The following is a 14357-nucleotide window of genomic DNA, read 5'->3' as shown; positions in this document are numbered from 1 at the left end:
GGCAAGGCTTTTTTACTGTCCAAACGTGTTAAGAGACGTGAGTCGGACACTCCCGAGTGCCTATGTAAAAAGCGATGACAGGAAGTATTTACTTTGAGTGTTGTCCAGTCACTGCTCCTTTCATTTGGAATGCGGAATATTTATCGCATTGGCGTCCGGTCAGTGACAGCCGTTTCCACATATTTGCATATAGTTTCCAACGGTGAACAGAGTCAGTCCCGGTTGTTTGGAAAGCTGGTTGGTACAGAATCACATCTGCCGATACAGGAACGGTATGTATGATTCAGGTTATTTATCAGGAAAAGCACTTTCAAATCATGCAAAGCTCTTTCCCTTTCCTTTCCACATAATATACCCATCCTCATAAACCCGTTAATTCCACAAGATCAACAGCGCTAACAGAAATTGAAAGCATTCATCTCAGTGTCCTGATCTGGTCGCCATGACTTTAATTTTAAAACTGAAGTTGTTGAGATACAAGAAAGAAAAGTACTGTATCTCTCGGCTCTCATTGCTGATGGTCCCCTTCGAGAAGTTTTAAAATTCTGCATTTGTCGCTATCTAAAGTAACGCGTGCACAACGGCGCGCTGATGACGTGTCACAATTTCCGTTTGGTAATTATGACGCACTCACCCAGAAGTTTGAATTAATTTAATTTTGTAGAAATTGTGTTCTGGAACAGACGATCCATATCTGTTGTCTATCTTTTATGTTTGAGTAAATCCCATATCTCAACGACGGCATTGCGCGCTAAAATTTTATTTCACGTCTCTACTCTTTGTTCACCGTCGACAAGGGTAAACTTTCTCTCGTCTTCGACAATTTGAAGAAGGAATTTCGATCGGTGTCTTCCGTGCCGGAAAAAAAAACTCGATTAACCCTTTCACTCCCAAGATCTGATTGTTAATTCTCCCCTCTAGCTGCTACACATTTTCTTGTAAATTAATTACAAGAATTTGGTGTCAGATCGAGATAACATCTATAAGTCTTAGTATTCTCATTTCCTGTTTGTCGGATAAAGTATTGATATCCTGGGAGGAGTTACATATTAAACACTTCTAGCAGATAAAAGGCTAACACGGCCCACATACAACAAACTCTTGTTGTATTCTTTCTTGTGATAATTAGTGTTCGCCAAATAAAAGAGAAGGTAAAACTTAACCCTATGGAATGCCAACACTGTCTCATGTGATTGTAAATAAATTTAAATCATATATATGCATTGCGGTAGAAGAAACGAATATAAGTGATCCTCGCAGTTATGAACACTACTGAACTAGTAGTTGAAATAAATATACGTAATCACATGATTTCGAGTGCAATTTGGAATAAGTATAAGCACGAGTAAGACAAGACCGAGGTCACAGTTTTTCACCATACGGACCGACTCTTAGCCGGTAAATAACATATTTATTTTTTTTGAAACTTGACGAAATTCTTTCCGAAAGAACCCAAATGATTTAGGGCTATAAATGCAGCAAGATCTTCCATAAACTAAACAGTTTTTGAGAGAGTAAATGGTAGTTAAAATAGAGGTGATGCAAATTCAAGAGAGATGCCCCAGGCGAAACATTTTCATTTTCGTAACGATAATTAAAAGGCTTCCAAACAAACTTTGAAACATTATTTTTACAAGTATCTATCACAATCTGACACCTGTCAATTAGAGAGCGCGTAAGTAAAAAAAAGCGTAAGAACATTTGAAAAACAAAGGAACTAGTTTGGCAAGGACTGTCACGACAATGTTTTCTTCAAAAACAGTCAATGATCTAACGGAAAGTATTATTCACTCTCATCGACGATTCATTCATGTACGAAGATTTACCTCTGTTCATTAAGTAAACGTCGAGGAAAGTAATTCTAAGTAAATTAAATTTTTATTTTGAAGTTGTGAGAGTTTGCCCGTTTGTTTGCTGGAATGGCGTGTGTAAATCTGGTCTTTCCTTCACAAAAACTAAATTCGAATGGCACACTCCAACGAGACACAAGGGGATTTAATGCGGCCTTTTCTCAAAAAATTCCTTCAGTTTCTGTTGTGCAATTTACAGTACAAATGCTCAAATGAACGGACTTGGGAAGACTCACCGAGAGCGTTTATTTGTTGAACTTAAATTAAAACTTCGCTCGCTCTTTCACTGCGCACAAATTGCGTGAGAATATTCAGGTATTAAATGAATGAAAGTTCCATCGTTCAGTTTAACTGTAACCAAATACTTCACGTTTTAACTTTCTAGATACTTTTTGTGAACGATTAAAATTAATTGCAGACGGGTTTTAGGCCGCTTGCTAACCAACGTAATGACACTATTTATTGTTTATGCAAATTCATTCTGAAAGCAATATTCTTCTGTCAACCAAAGTGATTTGAGTGAGAGAAAAGAGAGGATTCATAAGTTATTCATCGACTTGAGGTAGTGACCGAAGTGTTTGCTTAAAAATACTGCCCAGCCGGAAAAACGAGATATATTTATGAAAAATGGCAACGAAAGTTGGGATGTACTTGGCGACTCACGAAAGCGTAACCGTGGCCCGTAGGCAGAGATAGGAAAATACTGACCGGGTAAGGAACCAATCGGATTGCAAGATTCGTTACCGTGCCCTCTCAAAAAAAATAAACAATGATATTTTCACATCTTTAAGGCGCAAAAAAGTTCAAAGTCCGGCTAAACAGTTTAAGGAATTGTTCAGTCTGTGTCCGAGTCACCTTCGATGAAATGGGATTGTCGTTTGCAAGGTTGAACCATGTTTGTTTTTGACTTCGGCGTAGTACTGCTCGAGCAAAGTGTTAAGCTGTGTCGACTCGTAATTTCCGATTTCCTTGGCAATTCCCTTCTCTAAACACCACTTTTTCCAAACAGAAAACCAAAAATCAGTTCTTTTTACAGTGTTTTCGTTGTTAGTGCTGTTTTTCAGCTGTTGCATTGTTGTTGCGGTGGCAAAAGAAAACCTACTTAAAACGCCAGCCATTGTTTCGCTCGCAAATTTTCAGCGTATCCAAATGTTGCGACATCCAAGGCTCGCATTTCACTGGCTATCTGTGAGTCTTTGACCAATCAAAATGTCTGATTTGTTACTTCTTTGTACTGAATTAACCCTCTTCTGCATTGAATTACCTGAAAACTGCATTTATCTTAACCAGTCAGAACTGAGTAATTTTTTCATGTATATTATGAGGCCTGAAAAAAAAATTCAGGCCTGTAAGGGCCTGAAGGTGATTTCCCATCATTATATGCGGTGCATTTTTCATTATATGCGGTGCATTTTGCATCAAATGCAATGCTTTTTGCATTGTATGCGGTGAAGTTTCCATCATAAGCGTTACATTAAATGCAGTGCTTTGTCCAATATATTTTACATTACATGCGATGCTTTTGTCATTGTATGCTTTGCTCAGTATATGACGCACTTTTTATATTTCCTTATATTTACTTAATATTCATATTTATGTACTTTTTATATGAGGTACTATTTATGTTTATATTATATGTGGTGCAGCAACATAGTTTGTGCACAGTTCTCTGAGTCGAATACGGTCACGAATTGTGTTCACTCCTAGGCCGGCCAAATCGCTATCTTTCATAGATAATGCTACTCCTGGGTTTATCCTTTCATCAGAAAAGCTCTCTGAAAGGGTTCCCGAGCTCAACTGGTTTAAAATTGAATCCATGATGTCCGTTCGAGCGCTGGAAACAAAATGGCGGATTCTCGGCACCCATTGAATTGTAGGTTTTTATAAGCTCTTACCCAGTTCCCCGTCGAATCTCGACCTCATCCACAATATGACAAAAGCACAGCATATAATATAACAAGTACCTCATATAATGACCAAAGTACCACATATAATGACGAAAGCACCACAAATAATAACGAAAGCACTGCATATAACGACAAAAGAACCGCATATAATGCAAAAAGCACCACATGTGTTGGACAAAGCATTGCATAAAATGAAAACTTCACCGCATATAATGCAAAATGTACCGCATATAATGAACAATGCACCGCATATAATGATGGGAAATCACTTAAGACAGTGTTAGCGTTCCATATAACCCAAAGCCATATCTGGCATCGTACGACTTGATACAAATGGGTACTTCGTTTGTGAAATTTAACCCCAAAAGAACAATATTTTTGATGAGCCATACGTAAATCAGTCAACTGCAAATCTGTTAAGGAGGGAGGACATTTTTTTCTAAAAATACGAGGGGGTAAAACTAGTTTTTAAAAGTATTATGGGTAGATCCTACAAGTTTGGATCTAAAAACTGGTACGGTTCTGTTAATGTTTGGAACTAAAAATAACTTATACAGAATCGATCCTCGCAGTTAGGAACACTACTGAACTAGTAGATGAAATTTATTTCAACTACAAGTTCAGTAGTGTTCATAACTGCGAGGATCGACTCTATATTCGTTTCTTCAACCGCAGTGTACACATATGATTTTCATATGTTTGCATGTTTTCATATGTTTGTTTATTAAAAATAACTTTGTAAACTTTCAGACAACATGACATCTAAAAAAACTGGTTTGGCTTTTTCTGGTGGTGGCATTCGGTCAGCGGCACTATGCTCTGGAGTCCTGCGCAGGCTGCTAAAGGATAAAGCAAAAGTAGACTACCTGAGCTGCGTGTCAGGGGGTGGTTACACAGGCACATCCTTTCTGGATTGGAAATACAGAAAAGAGAAGAAAACAGAGGACAGCGAAGAATGGCATGAAGAGTTCTTTGACAACATGCGACAAAGAGCAGGTTACTTTTGTAACTGGGAGAAGCCACGTCAAGGAATCGTTGATACAATTGTTATGATCCTCCTCGTACTCACTGTCACCTTCATTGAACCGATTGTCATATATGGATCATAGGCATTTCCACTTGCCTTCATCATCGATTACCTTTTCGGAAAGTTACTTCGAGCCAAAATGGATTGTGATCAGTTTGCACCAACCCGTACTCCATGTCCAGAAAGCGTAATTTTCTCTAAGATTTCCCTGTTTACGGTTCTGGTCATGTCATTTGTCATCTCCTACATTCTGTCGCAATGGTTACCTAGAAGGAAGTCTAAATATTTCAGACTTTTCTCAATAATTTCCTTCTTACTTCTTTCTCTTACTTTCCTTCCATTTGCAATCAACGATTTTTTCATTAAAATCCCCCTGTGGAGTCGGGCGATCATTGTAGTAATTGGTGTGGTACTATGGTTCGTCCTACCTCTGTTGCGGGACAAAACGTCCTACGGCATTCTAATCTATCTCTACTCTTACATCATCTATTGGAAAGTGTACAAAGCCAAGATTATTGGTGTTGTGTATTCTGATGGGCTGTTTAATGGGCTGCTTTTTACCTCTGGGTTTATCATGTGGTTTGTTCCCTACCTGGCACAATCAAGGAAGAGGCTCGTCCATATCTTCAACAGGTAAGACTCAAAAAGGTAATGTTTATCCGCAGAAAAGAAAGGTAAGGTCGGTACTGCGGCCAAGCGGTCCTCCTAGCCGAAGCTTACCCGGCTATCCTGGCATGACTAGAAGTATCACTACCCCTCCCCCCCCCTCCCCCAAGAATTTCATCAGTCTTCCTTGACAGTTCGCTGGTACCAATTTTTACTCCGGTGTGGAGAGAGGAACTGTGAGCGTTCATTGTTTTGCCCAAGAACACACCACACTGACCAGGCCAGGTCTCGAACCTAGACCTCTCGATCTCCAGAAGTTCAGCGCACTAACAATTAGGCAACTGCGTCTACCTTATCCGCAGAATGATTACTTACTTAATCACTTTTAACTCTACCCATTTGCAGATGGAGACTTCAGAAGGCATTTTACTCAAAGGAAAGTTTAGCTACCAAGGGATGTCTGGAAATACTCCAGGAGATTTTCTGCCCTTTGTGGACATGTCTGAAGAGAAAACAGAAGCGGGATTCTGGTCGCAGAGAACAGAGAGGTAGCTTTAATTCTTTGGCGGATGACATTGAGCCAGTAAAGAAAAGATCTTTGAACCTGGCAGATCTCAGAGGCCTAGAACCTGAATATATATCAAACATGACCATCCACAGCTGGAAGGAAGAGGCAGATTCTGACACGGATGATGATCTCCTGACAATGTCGCCTACCACAATAGAGCGCTTAGATCGAGGTCCATCGACTGTCGATCCATTCAAGGATAGGCTGAGGCCTCGAGATATAGAGTTGTCAGACGCCATGGCAACGTCTGCAGCAGCAATTTCCGGGTACGGTGATAACCTTAGGGAATTGCGCGTTGCCACGATTCTTGGACTCGAAATGGGAGCCACAGTGATCAGCAACCTCGAGGCAATTAAAAAGGAGGGATGGCTCATGAAGGTAAGAGGTTGCTCAACCAGGGATCAGATAAGTTACATCTTACAATAACTACTGAAGGACTGCTGAGAGTTATGGTCTTCTCAGGGAGTTTCTTTCTAAGCATGATATTCGTTTGGCAAGGATATACCATGCTTTGCGTGCCTCAGTGCAGTTGAGATCAGCTGCTCTGACGGAAGAGGAGGGGGGAGCTTAGGGGGGAGGCAGAATTTTATGGAATCACAGGGTTTTCAGGGGGAACTGTGGAGAGATCGGTCGTTGCCAACTGATTATAAAGGACAAACATTGCCTGTCAGAGAATGTTACAGAGCCTTATGGGAAGATCTGGTAAACGTTATTGTGACACTACCAAAATCTACCAACCCCTGATAAATAATGACTGATCCCTAAGCATGACATTCCCTCTGCAAGTACATATCATGTTTAAACAGAGTAACAGTAAGGTAACCTTCTTGACTCTGTCATTAATTAATGCTTTAGGCCTGCATGTATCTTTTTCTCTTTACAACAGCTCCTCCCAATTCTCATCAACATTCTCCGTGGTCTTCCATTGATCGCTGTACCAGCGGTTTACTATAGAGGAGGACATGTGTGGTCAATTAAAGCAGGAGTATTCACATTCTTTGCAATTCACCTCATGTTGGCTTGTATTGGAGCTCTCGCTGATACAGGAGCTCCGAACCCAAACTTATGGGAGAAGATAGCCAGGTAAGGATTGTATAAATCTGAGCACCTTACGATGGTGTGGATAGACCCACACCAAAATATTAAAAAATGCCTGAACAATCTGAACAATGGGAAATATCCGGAGGAGCACGGGAGAGCTCGTGGTAAATTGCTCAATGCAAACAGCCTCAAGGGCAGGAAAAATGAGCAGGACAACATTGGTCTTCCTAGCTATTTGGTTCAGAAGGTGGTCCACTCAGCTTAATTAAGGCCTGGGTCACCTTGCCTTTAACCCATATTTTTCACAAAATTGAGAATAACTTAGCTATTTTGCGAGGGATTTTTCTCATACTTGGCAGAAATGTGTATCACTATCATCTCTCTCGGACTGAGTTGTGGCAGCGTAATATGATACTCTCAACAGCCAAAAACAGTTAATTTAGGCGCCAAATTCGTCGGTTGCTTTCTTGAGCAAATTCCCACCACTAAACATAAGGCAAATGAAAATGCAGTTATCGCTATGAATATTTGAGACGTTTTTCATTGTTTTCTCACTTGGAATGGCTGCCAAAAAAAAGAGAGATGTGCTAGGCAGATTAAATCAAGTTTTGTCTCTGCGAAGCTGCTTCCTCTATCATGGTTTTCGCCCGAAAACATCTTAGCCTTTACCTGGTTCCAACCGCTGTCAATGAAAGTAATCCTACAGGTTCCTATTTATTTGGAAAAAAGACAAATTAAAACTGTTTAAGAGGTGGGAATTTTGAAAACTCGCAGTCACGTATTCAACTTAGTGTCCGCCATTTTGACGCGCGAGTGTTCAGAAGCAATTAAACTTACCTAACAACTGCTTTGGGGGATTACTTTTGTAAGTAAATTCATCTGCTTCTTGGAGAAATTGTTTCCAAAGCATTCAAAAGCCTAAATTTTGATAGACACCATAAGTATACACATCATGATATGATAGAGGATTTATCAAGCTAAATTTAATTTCAAAATTGAATGGTATATCCACAATGAAACTTTTTTCTATGCATTTGTTGCAAAACATAGTACTTTTTTCTATGCATAAGTTACAAACATTGTAAAACGCTATTGAGCTCTAGAAATGAGCGCTATATTATAAATTCATGTTGCATTGTATTTGCAGTGAAGTCAATGAACATGTTGAGAGCGGTGTTTAGAAGTCTTCGTAGGTTCAAAAGGGTTCTCTTTGGCTTTAAGATAGCGATATCATGCCATTTTTTCAGGAAATGAAGATAGCAAAGAAAATGTTATTACCTTCTTTTGATGTCTTCCTCTAAATTGTCGGATTCACCAGCGAAGATGGGAAAAACCAATGCAAAGCCGACACTTCAAAATGGCGGATGCCGTTCACGAACTACGCGATCTTGATTCCAAGTAACTATAGTTACTCGCGCAGTCCACGCGAATTCCGCGAACCTTGCTGGGGGGGCACTGGAGGCGAAAATCATTTTTGACCCAGGCCTTAATTAACCTGAGCAGGGTTTTGATTAAAACCAAAGAAATTCTTGTATTCCTTTGGCACTCCACTGGAGTCACTCTAAATGATAAGATGAAGAAACCCAAAATGTCCATTCCTCAATTATGGTGACCAGGTTAATCCTGATCAGAAGTTAATTGAAATGAAAGCTTTCTGTAATTATAAATGAAATATATGATCATTGTGGTTACTTTGTAAATCGTCACACGACTTGAGCCCACTCGAATCACGGAGAGTGGTAAAATTCTCGGTCACTCACAGTTTGAAAAAGACCATTTTTCAGATAAACTGTCCTTCTTTATATGTATATATTTGGCTCTGACGATGGGCTAACGCTCGAACCGAAGAATCTCTTTAGAGTGGCCCATTTACATTATCAACTTATTTGACAAAACCAAATCATCTTGTAATACCTTCCACCGATGCAGCATCACAGTTTCTTTGGAAAAATTACCCCCTTTAAACAAATATATATTATGTTTTTTAACCTAGGTGGTTCATCGTGCACGTTTCCTTTGTGAAGTTCGTGAGAGTAGGCCTTAACATTGACAACATCGGACCCATGCCTCCTCCCATCATGCTACTTAGCGATGGAGGCCACGTGGAAAATCTTGCTATTTTGCCATTGTTAAAGAAGAAACTCAAGAAAATTATTGTGGTGGATGGCAGTTACTATTCCAATGAGAAGAATTATGGGGAAGAACTACTGAAAGCACTGATGCTGGCTCGTAGAGACCTGAATTGTTCGTTTATTGGCCAGGGCGGTCGTGACGTCATTTCAGACCTGTTGGAGAATTTCGTGAAGCTTCAGCAACCAAATGAAAAAAAACCACGACATTTCAGGTACATGTCTATGATCCTTTCCGTAATTTACTGCCACCTCTTCTTTGTCGTCGAGCGCCGCTTTAAACAAGACACCTGACAAGACTACCGACACCTGATTACACTCAATCAGGGAAGCACTGGTGTTTTTTCGAGTGGGAGGTGGGAATGAGGGGAAGTACGACCTTGAGTTGGCGCAAGAGAGAAATGAGGTTCCATTTTTTTCTATTGATTTGGGATAGCGAGTCTATTCTTGGTTATCGGATCCATGCCAAGGCTTGTGTATCGTGTGAAGCTTGGACCGAGTTCACCATTTGCAGTTATCTTCAGCTAATCTTTTTTCCTTCTTGGTTTATCACTGCCTGTTTCATAGTTTTGTATCTTGTCAAAGTACTACATCGTTTTCTCTTTTAAGATGAACGACGTTCTACACGACATAAATTAAATGGCATAAATTCAATGTAAGCTAGAAGCTCTTAAAATTCAAACATGCTTATAATCTCTTGCTTCAAAACAATAATTTTTAATCTATTGTTTCTTCTTTTTCGCTAGATTTAATGTTGAATACTACGAAAACGACCACAAAGTTGGTGAAGGCGAAATTTTGTTCATTCGGCCAAGAGATCCGCGAAAAGGTGAAAGGAGCGAGGTCAAAACCTGGGAAGAGTTTGGTTTCCATCTGGACGCACGTGACTGGGGGAATAGTCCATTTCTGAACGAAGACGAAGTCGACAAGTTGACCTTCTGTTGTTGTGCATGTTGTAACAAAAAGTCCTATTTGAGCGGTTTATCTGAGCTCCTCTGCCACAAGTTCCCGAATCACAGCACAGCTAATCAATTCTTCACGCCTTTAATGTTCTCCGCCTATCATCGTGAAGGCTTCCGAGCATGCGTTGAAGCGGAAGCTGCTGAATTTCTCAAGGACAACCACGATGTCCTTGAGGTGTGACTGTTACTCAACCTAGTGTGAGTATATGTGGCCAACCTATTAATAACCAAACATGTACGCAAAAAAAAAAATTTGGCTTGTCTGTTGAATACTGATCGATTAGGAATATTGGAAATCGTTCCATAGCAAATAGAGGTGACTTGTTCAGACAGCAGAAAGATTTCTTCATTTCTTTTTTTATCATTATGTGGACTTGATATTGTACAACGTTTAAAACAACGTATTGTACAACGTATCCTTAACTGTAGTCGTCAAGAAACGCTAAATATAAATTAAATATCCTTGTCTTTGTTGTTCCGTCGTCCTTTTCCCAAGAGTCTAATACATCTCTTAGGCTTCCTCACCCGATTTGCTTGTAACCAGCCGCTTACATGCGAATATTATTAGCATCAAATTAATGTAGTTATTAAAACAAGGAATGACCTAAAATGACCAAATATGATCTTAAATGACCTTGAGTGATGTCTAAAATGACCTAAAATGACCTGAAATAACCTTGACTGATGTCTTGACCTAAAATAATCGAAAGTAACCTACATTGATAACTAAAATGACGTTTAAACTTTACTGGAGCAATTCAAAGTAATAATTGCCAGCGATATACAACAGGAAAACAGAATTGACTGCGCAAGCCGAGTGTTCACCTTAACGGCTGAGACGCGGAACTCAGGTTATATACCTTTTTTCTATCATGAAATATGAAAGAAATATTTATTCTAAAAAATACAAATAGCACAGACTATGTCAACATAAAAGTTTCACCCTAAGCCCGATCTAAATGAACTACCATCAACTAAATAAAGGGGGTAAGTTTCTGAAGAAACTGTGGTGTTGCGTCGGTGGGAGGTTATAACAGGTAATTTAGCGTTAACAGCTGAGTCAAAAACGTAAATTGGCCACCGTAAAAGGCGTAAAGGCTGACGTTTCGAGCGTTAGCCCTTTTTCCAATCGCTATAACAAAGGGCTAACGCTCGAAAAGTCACTCTTTAAACTCTTTGCAGTTTTTGTAGCTTGCCCTGCCGGCTGTTCTTCCTTCTGTGATTATTATTTTTTTACTCAAAATAACGGGGGGGGGGCCTCCCCCTAGATCCACCACTGCTCTTTTAGAAAATTGGTGAGGTAATGCAGATATGCATTTCCCGTATACTCGACTACTTGACTATTTTGCCTGACTTATCGGTTCTATCACGAACCCCTACACTTTTCATTATCTCTTTGTCTGAAGTGTTAAATAAACTCTGCACTGCTCACATCGCGTGACTAATTTAGGGCAGGGCTTGGTGTCATCTCTGTGGACAAGATCATCAGTGCTTGCCAGTTATTCTTTCAGGGTTCAGGGTATCCCCTTGAGTCGATGAGCAACTGGGCTTGTCCACCTGTGGAAAAGTACCGAAAATTTACAAATAATCCATAGAGATGCACGTTTCTCCATCTTGCGACAGAGAATTACAACCAACTCTTTCAAAGTGACGCGAATAAATTAAAGACGAATTGTCAGATTTGGATTACTTTGACAGAAAAACATAATTTCCCTAAACATTGTTCTGTATCGAAGAAATGGAAACTGCATTCTTAAGATATGTATGTACGTATGTACATGTAGTATGCTATCAACTTCCTGGTTATATGGTCGAACATTTTAACATACAATAGTAAAAGGAACTGTGGGTGTACACTTTATAAGTCAATCTTACCTGCCATTGTGAGCTTCTATTAACTTTTGACAGGCAAAGGGGAGGTACAAGAGATTTTTTCGGCCGGTGGGTTAACATCAGGAATACGGTCAGCAAAGATTTCAGGCTCCGATAAGTTCTGCCCTTCTCTTATTAGATTTCGGTGAGGTCGTAGGACCAGCTGAGCACGATTTCCTTTACGAGTCGTGCGATTTGGGCACAAATTTACGAAAGCGGTTGAAATGCTGACGCTGCCTCTCTGGACTCCAACAGTTCCACTTCATGTGATCAACGTAAAAATGGTCGTCTTTGCCCAAACCACGAATGGCTCTGGCTTCCTCGATTCCTCAGAATTCTTCTGACCCCGTTTGAAGTTCTGCACTCACATCGGCAACTTCGTTTGGGATCTCGCATTCTCAAAGCCTCATCTTCTGAAGCTTGTGCTTCAGTTCCAATACGCTGGTATAGAAGCATCCTTCAATACCAAGACTTTGTCTTGCAGACATAGTAAGGGAGCCCTTGAATTGCTGTGACCTAGTTTTTCAAAACCATTCGTGAAAACTAGGGGCTGCTTTTTCCCAGACGCTTTGAGGCTTTCAAGTTTTACAATAATATCGCCTTCGTCCTCTGCGTCCGTTAGTCCACTGCGAGGGAGGACATCAATTTGGGATCCATAGATAGCCGCCATTATCGGAGAGTATTGATGCTCCACCGTTTTAAGCAATGACATTACTAGCAACTGTGTATATTTTTTTTACATCTTTCTGTATTAGGTTATATTAGTTCAAATTCCAGGAGCTCCGGCTCTGGTCCTGTAGAGGACTAATTTGAACTAGTTTGAATTGTCGAAATCAGTATTGGAAATTAGGGAAATTTGCAGGGGTCTTTTCATATACTTCCTACATGGAGAGCGCCAAAAGCGTCAACAAAACAGGAACAACGGAAGATTGAATGAGTGCGAACGAAAGAGGGTGGTTAAGAAAAAATATGCTGTAGGTGGACCTCTATTGAATTCCCCTCTTCTTCAGGACCGAAAAAAACCCATCAGCCAAAAGGCGCGGCATGCGATAAGCAAGCTCGCCGAAATTACGCCTGCTCTGCAGGTTAAGCGAAACTTGGAACTTCGCATCGATCAAATCCGCTTTGCTGAAAAACTAGGCATTTCGCACCAAGCAAAACCGTTTAGTAATTATCGGGAAGTTAATTCCTCAGGAATTTCCCGCGTTGTTCACGCACCTCTACGTTTCAATCTTAGTTTAAGTTAGCACTCGGTTGTGTAATTCCGAATAACTCCGGCAAAAAAAATCCGGCTGGGTTTCTTTTTTCACTGCATGGTCAAATGGCAAAGCTAGCCAGTTGGAATGTGTAAAATCCTTATCGATTTTGATACACACTGATGGCAGGATTGATTAGAAGCAAATGATCCTGTGCTTTCCTGAAAAAAGAAAACCTATGGAATTCATTACCGCATATCTTTAATTTCACTCAGTCAAAAAAACTAGCGATCAAATTAAGAGCGTTCTAAGGTATTTTCGTTTCGAGGCCGAAAACTTATCAGAAACAAGCTGAAGAAAACCCTGTAAACAAAGATTATTGCGTTACAATGCAAATATTCATTGAGCTACTGTGAAGCGCAACGTGACATAAATTGGCAAATAATAGAATTTGGCTTGTGTGGGCGAAGAAAGATTTGGATTCCAGCGGCTGAATTTTTATCGAATTTTGCAAATTCGATAAACGCAGGATACTATTCTGTGCTTTTTTTGTAGGTTATATATAAGTTCATCATTCTGCGGAGTTGGATGTTCACCATACTTGAGGATCTCTTCGTGATTTTCCAGAACTTTGCTAGAACTTTGCCAGAGCAACCTTGCATTGCTGCAAGACCAATAATTACTCGGGCTTTCCAAAGGAAACGCCCGAGTTGAAATCCATGTTTCATCTGTAGGTTAAGTGTTTTATGTACGAGTTGGCCATAGGTATTCTTTGATTAGATAAAGGTGATAATCGTTAATAATGTAGGTTGTGCTTTTTTCAAGGGAAGCGTACGTTTTTGTATGATTAACGATGAAATACGTGATAAAATCTACGGAATAAGTTCTTACCTACGCAAGGTTTATTGTGAAATTGACGTCGCCCAATGGTCTCGAAATATCACAAAATTAACTACAAATCACCAGGGAATTAATCAGTATAGTATTTTAGTTGTATCTTTTAGTGTGTACAGCATGTTTTCGTACCTATTGTCGTTCTTGATAAACAAATTACGACGGCTGAAAATATACATCCTTAAAGGAGAGAAGTCCGGCGATGTCAGCGGAGATGGAAATCGTTTTTACCGACCTGTTGCACTTAGGAGGGATGAAACAGGCAATGAGAAACACGAGGAGATCAGTAGGTCGAGTTCCAGTTT

The 14357-nt window shown here is 40.0% G+C and overlaps 1 protein-coding gene across 1 annotated transcript; it reads left to right on the top strand.

Moving 5' to 3' along the window:
• Nucleotides 1–122: 122 nt before the first annotated feature.
• Nucleotides 123–10562, top strand: LOC131787122 (uncharacterized). Its single transcript, XM_059104220.2, has 6 exons — nt 123–272; nt 4508–5417; nt 5796–6336; nt 6845–7041; nt 8993–9343; nt 9875–10562. Exons 2-6 carry the CDS (start codon nt 4924–4926, stop codon nt 10269–10271), a joined length of 1980 nt encoding a protein of 659 aa, XP_058960203.2. The 5' UTR covers nt 123–272; nt 4508–4923; the 3' UTR covers nt 10272–10562.
• Nucleotides 10563–14357: the final 3795 nt, after the last annotated feature.

The sequence above is a fragment of the Pocillopora verrucosa genome, chromosome 14 (genome assembly GCF_036669915.1).
Source record: "Pocillopora verrucosa isolate sample1 chromosome 14, ASM3666991v2, whole genome shotgun sequence".
Classification (NCBI taxonomy): domain Eukaryota; kingdom Metazoa; phylum Cnidaria; class Anthozoa; order Scleractinia; family Pocilloporidae; genus Pocillopora; species Pocillopora verrucosa.
This window is presented reverse-complemented; position numbering and strand designations above follow the sequence as displayed.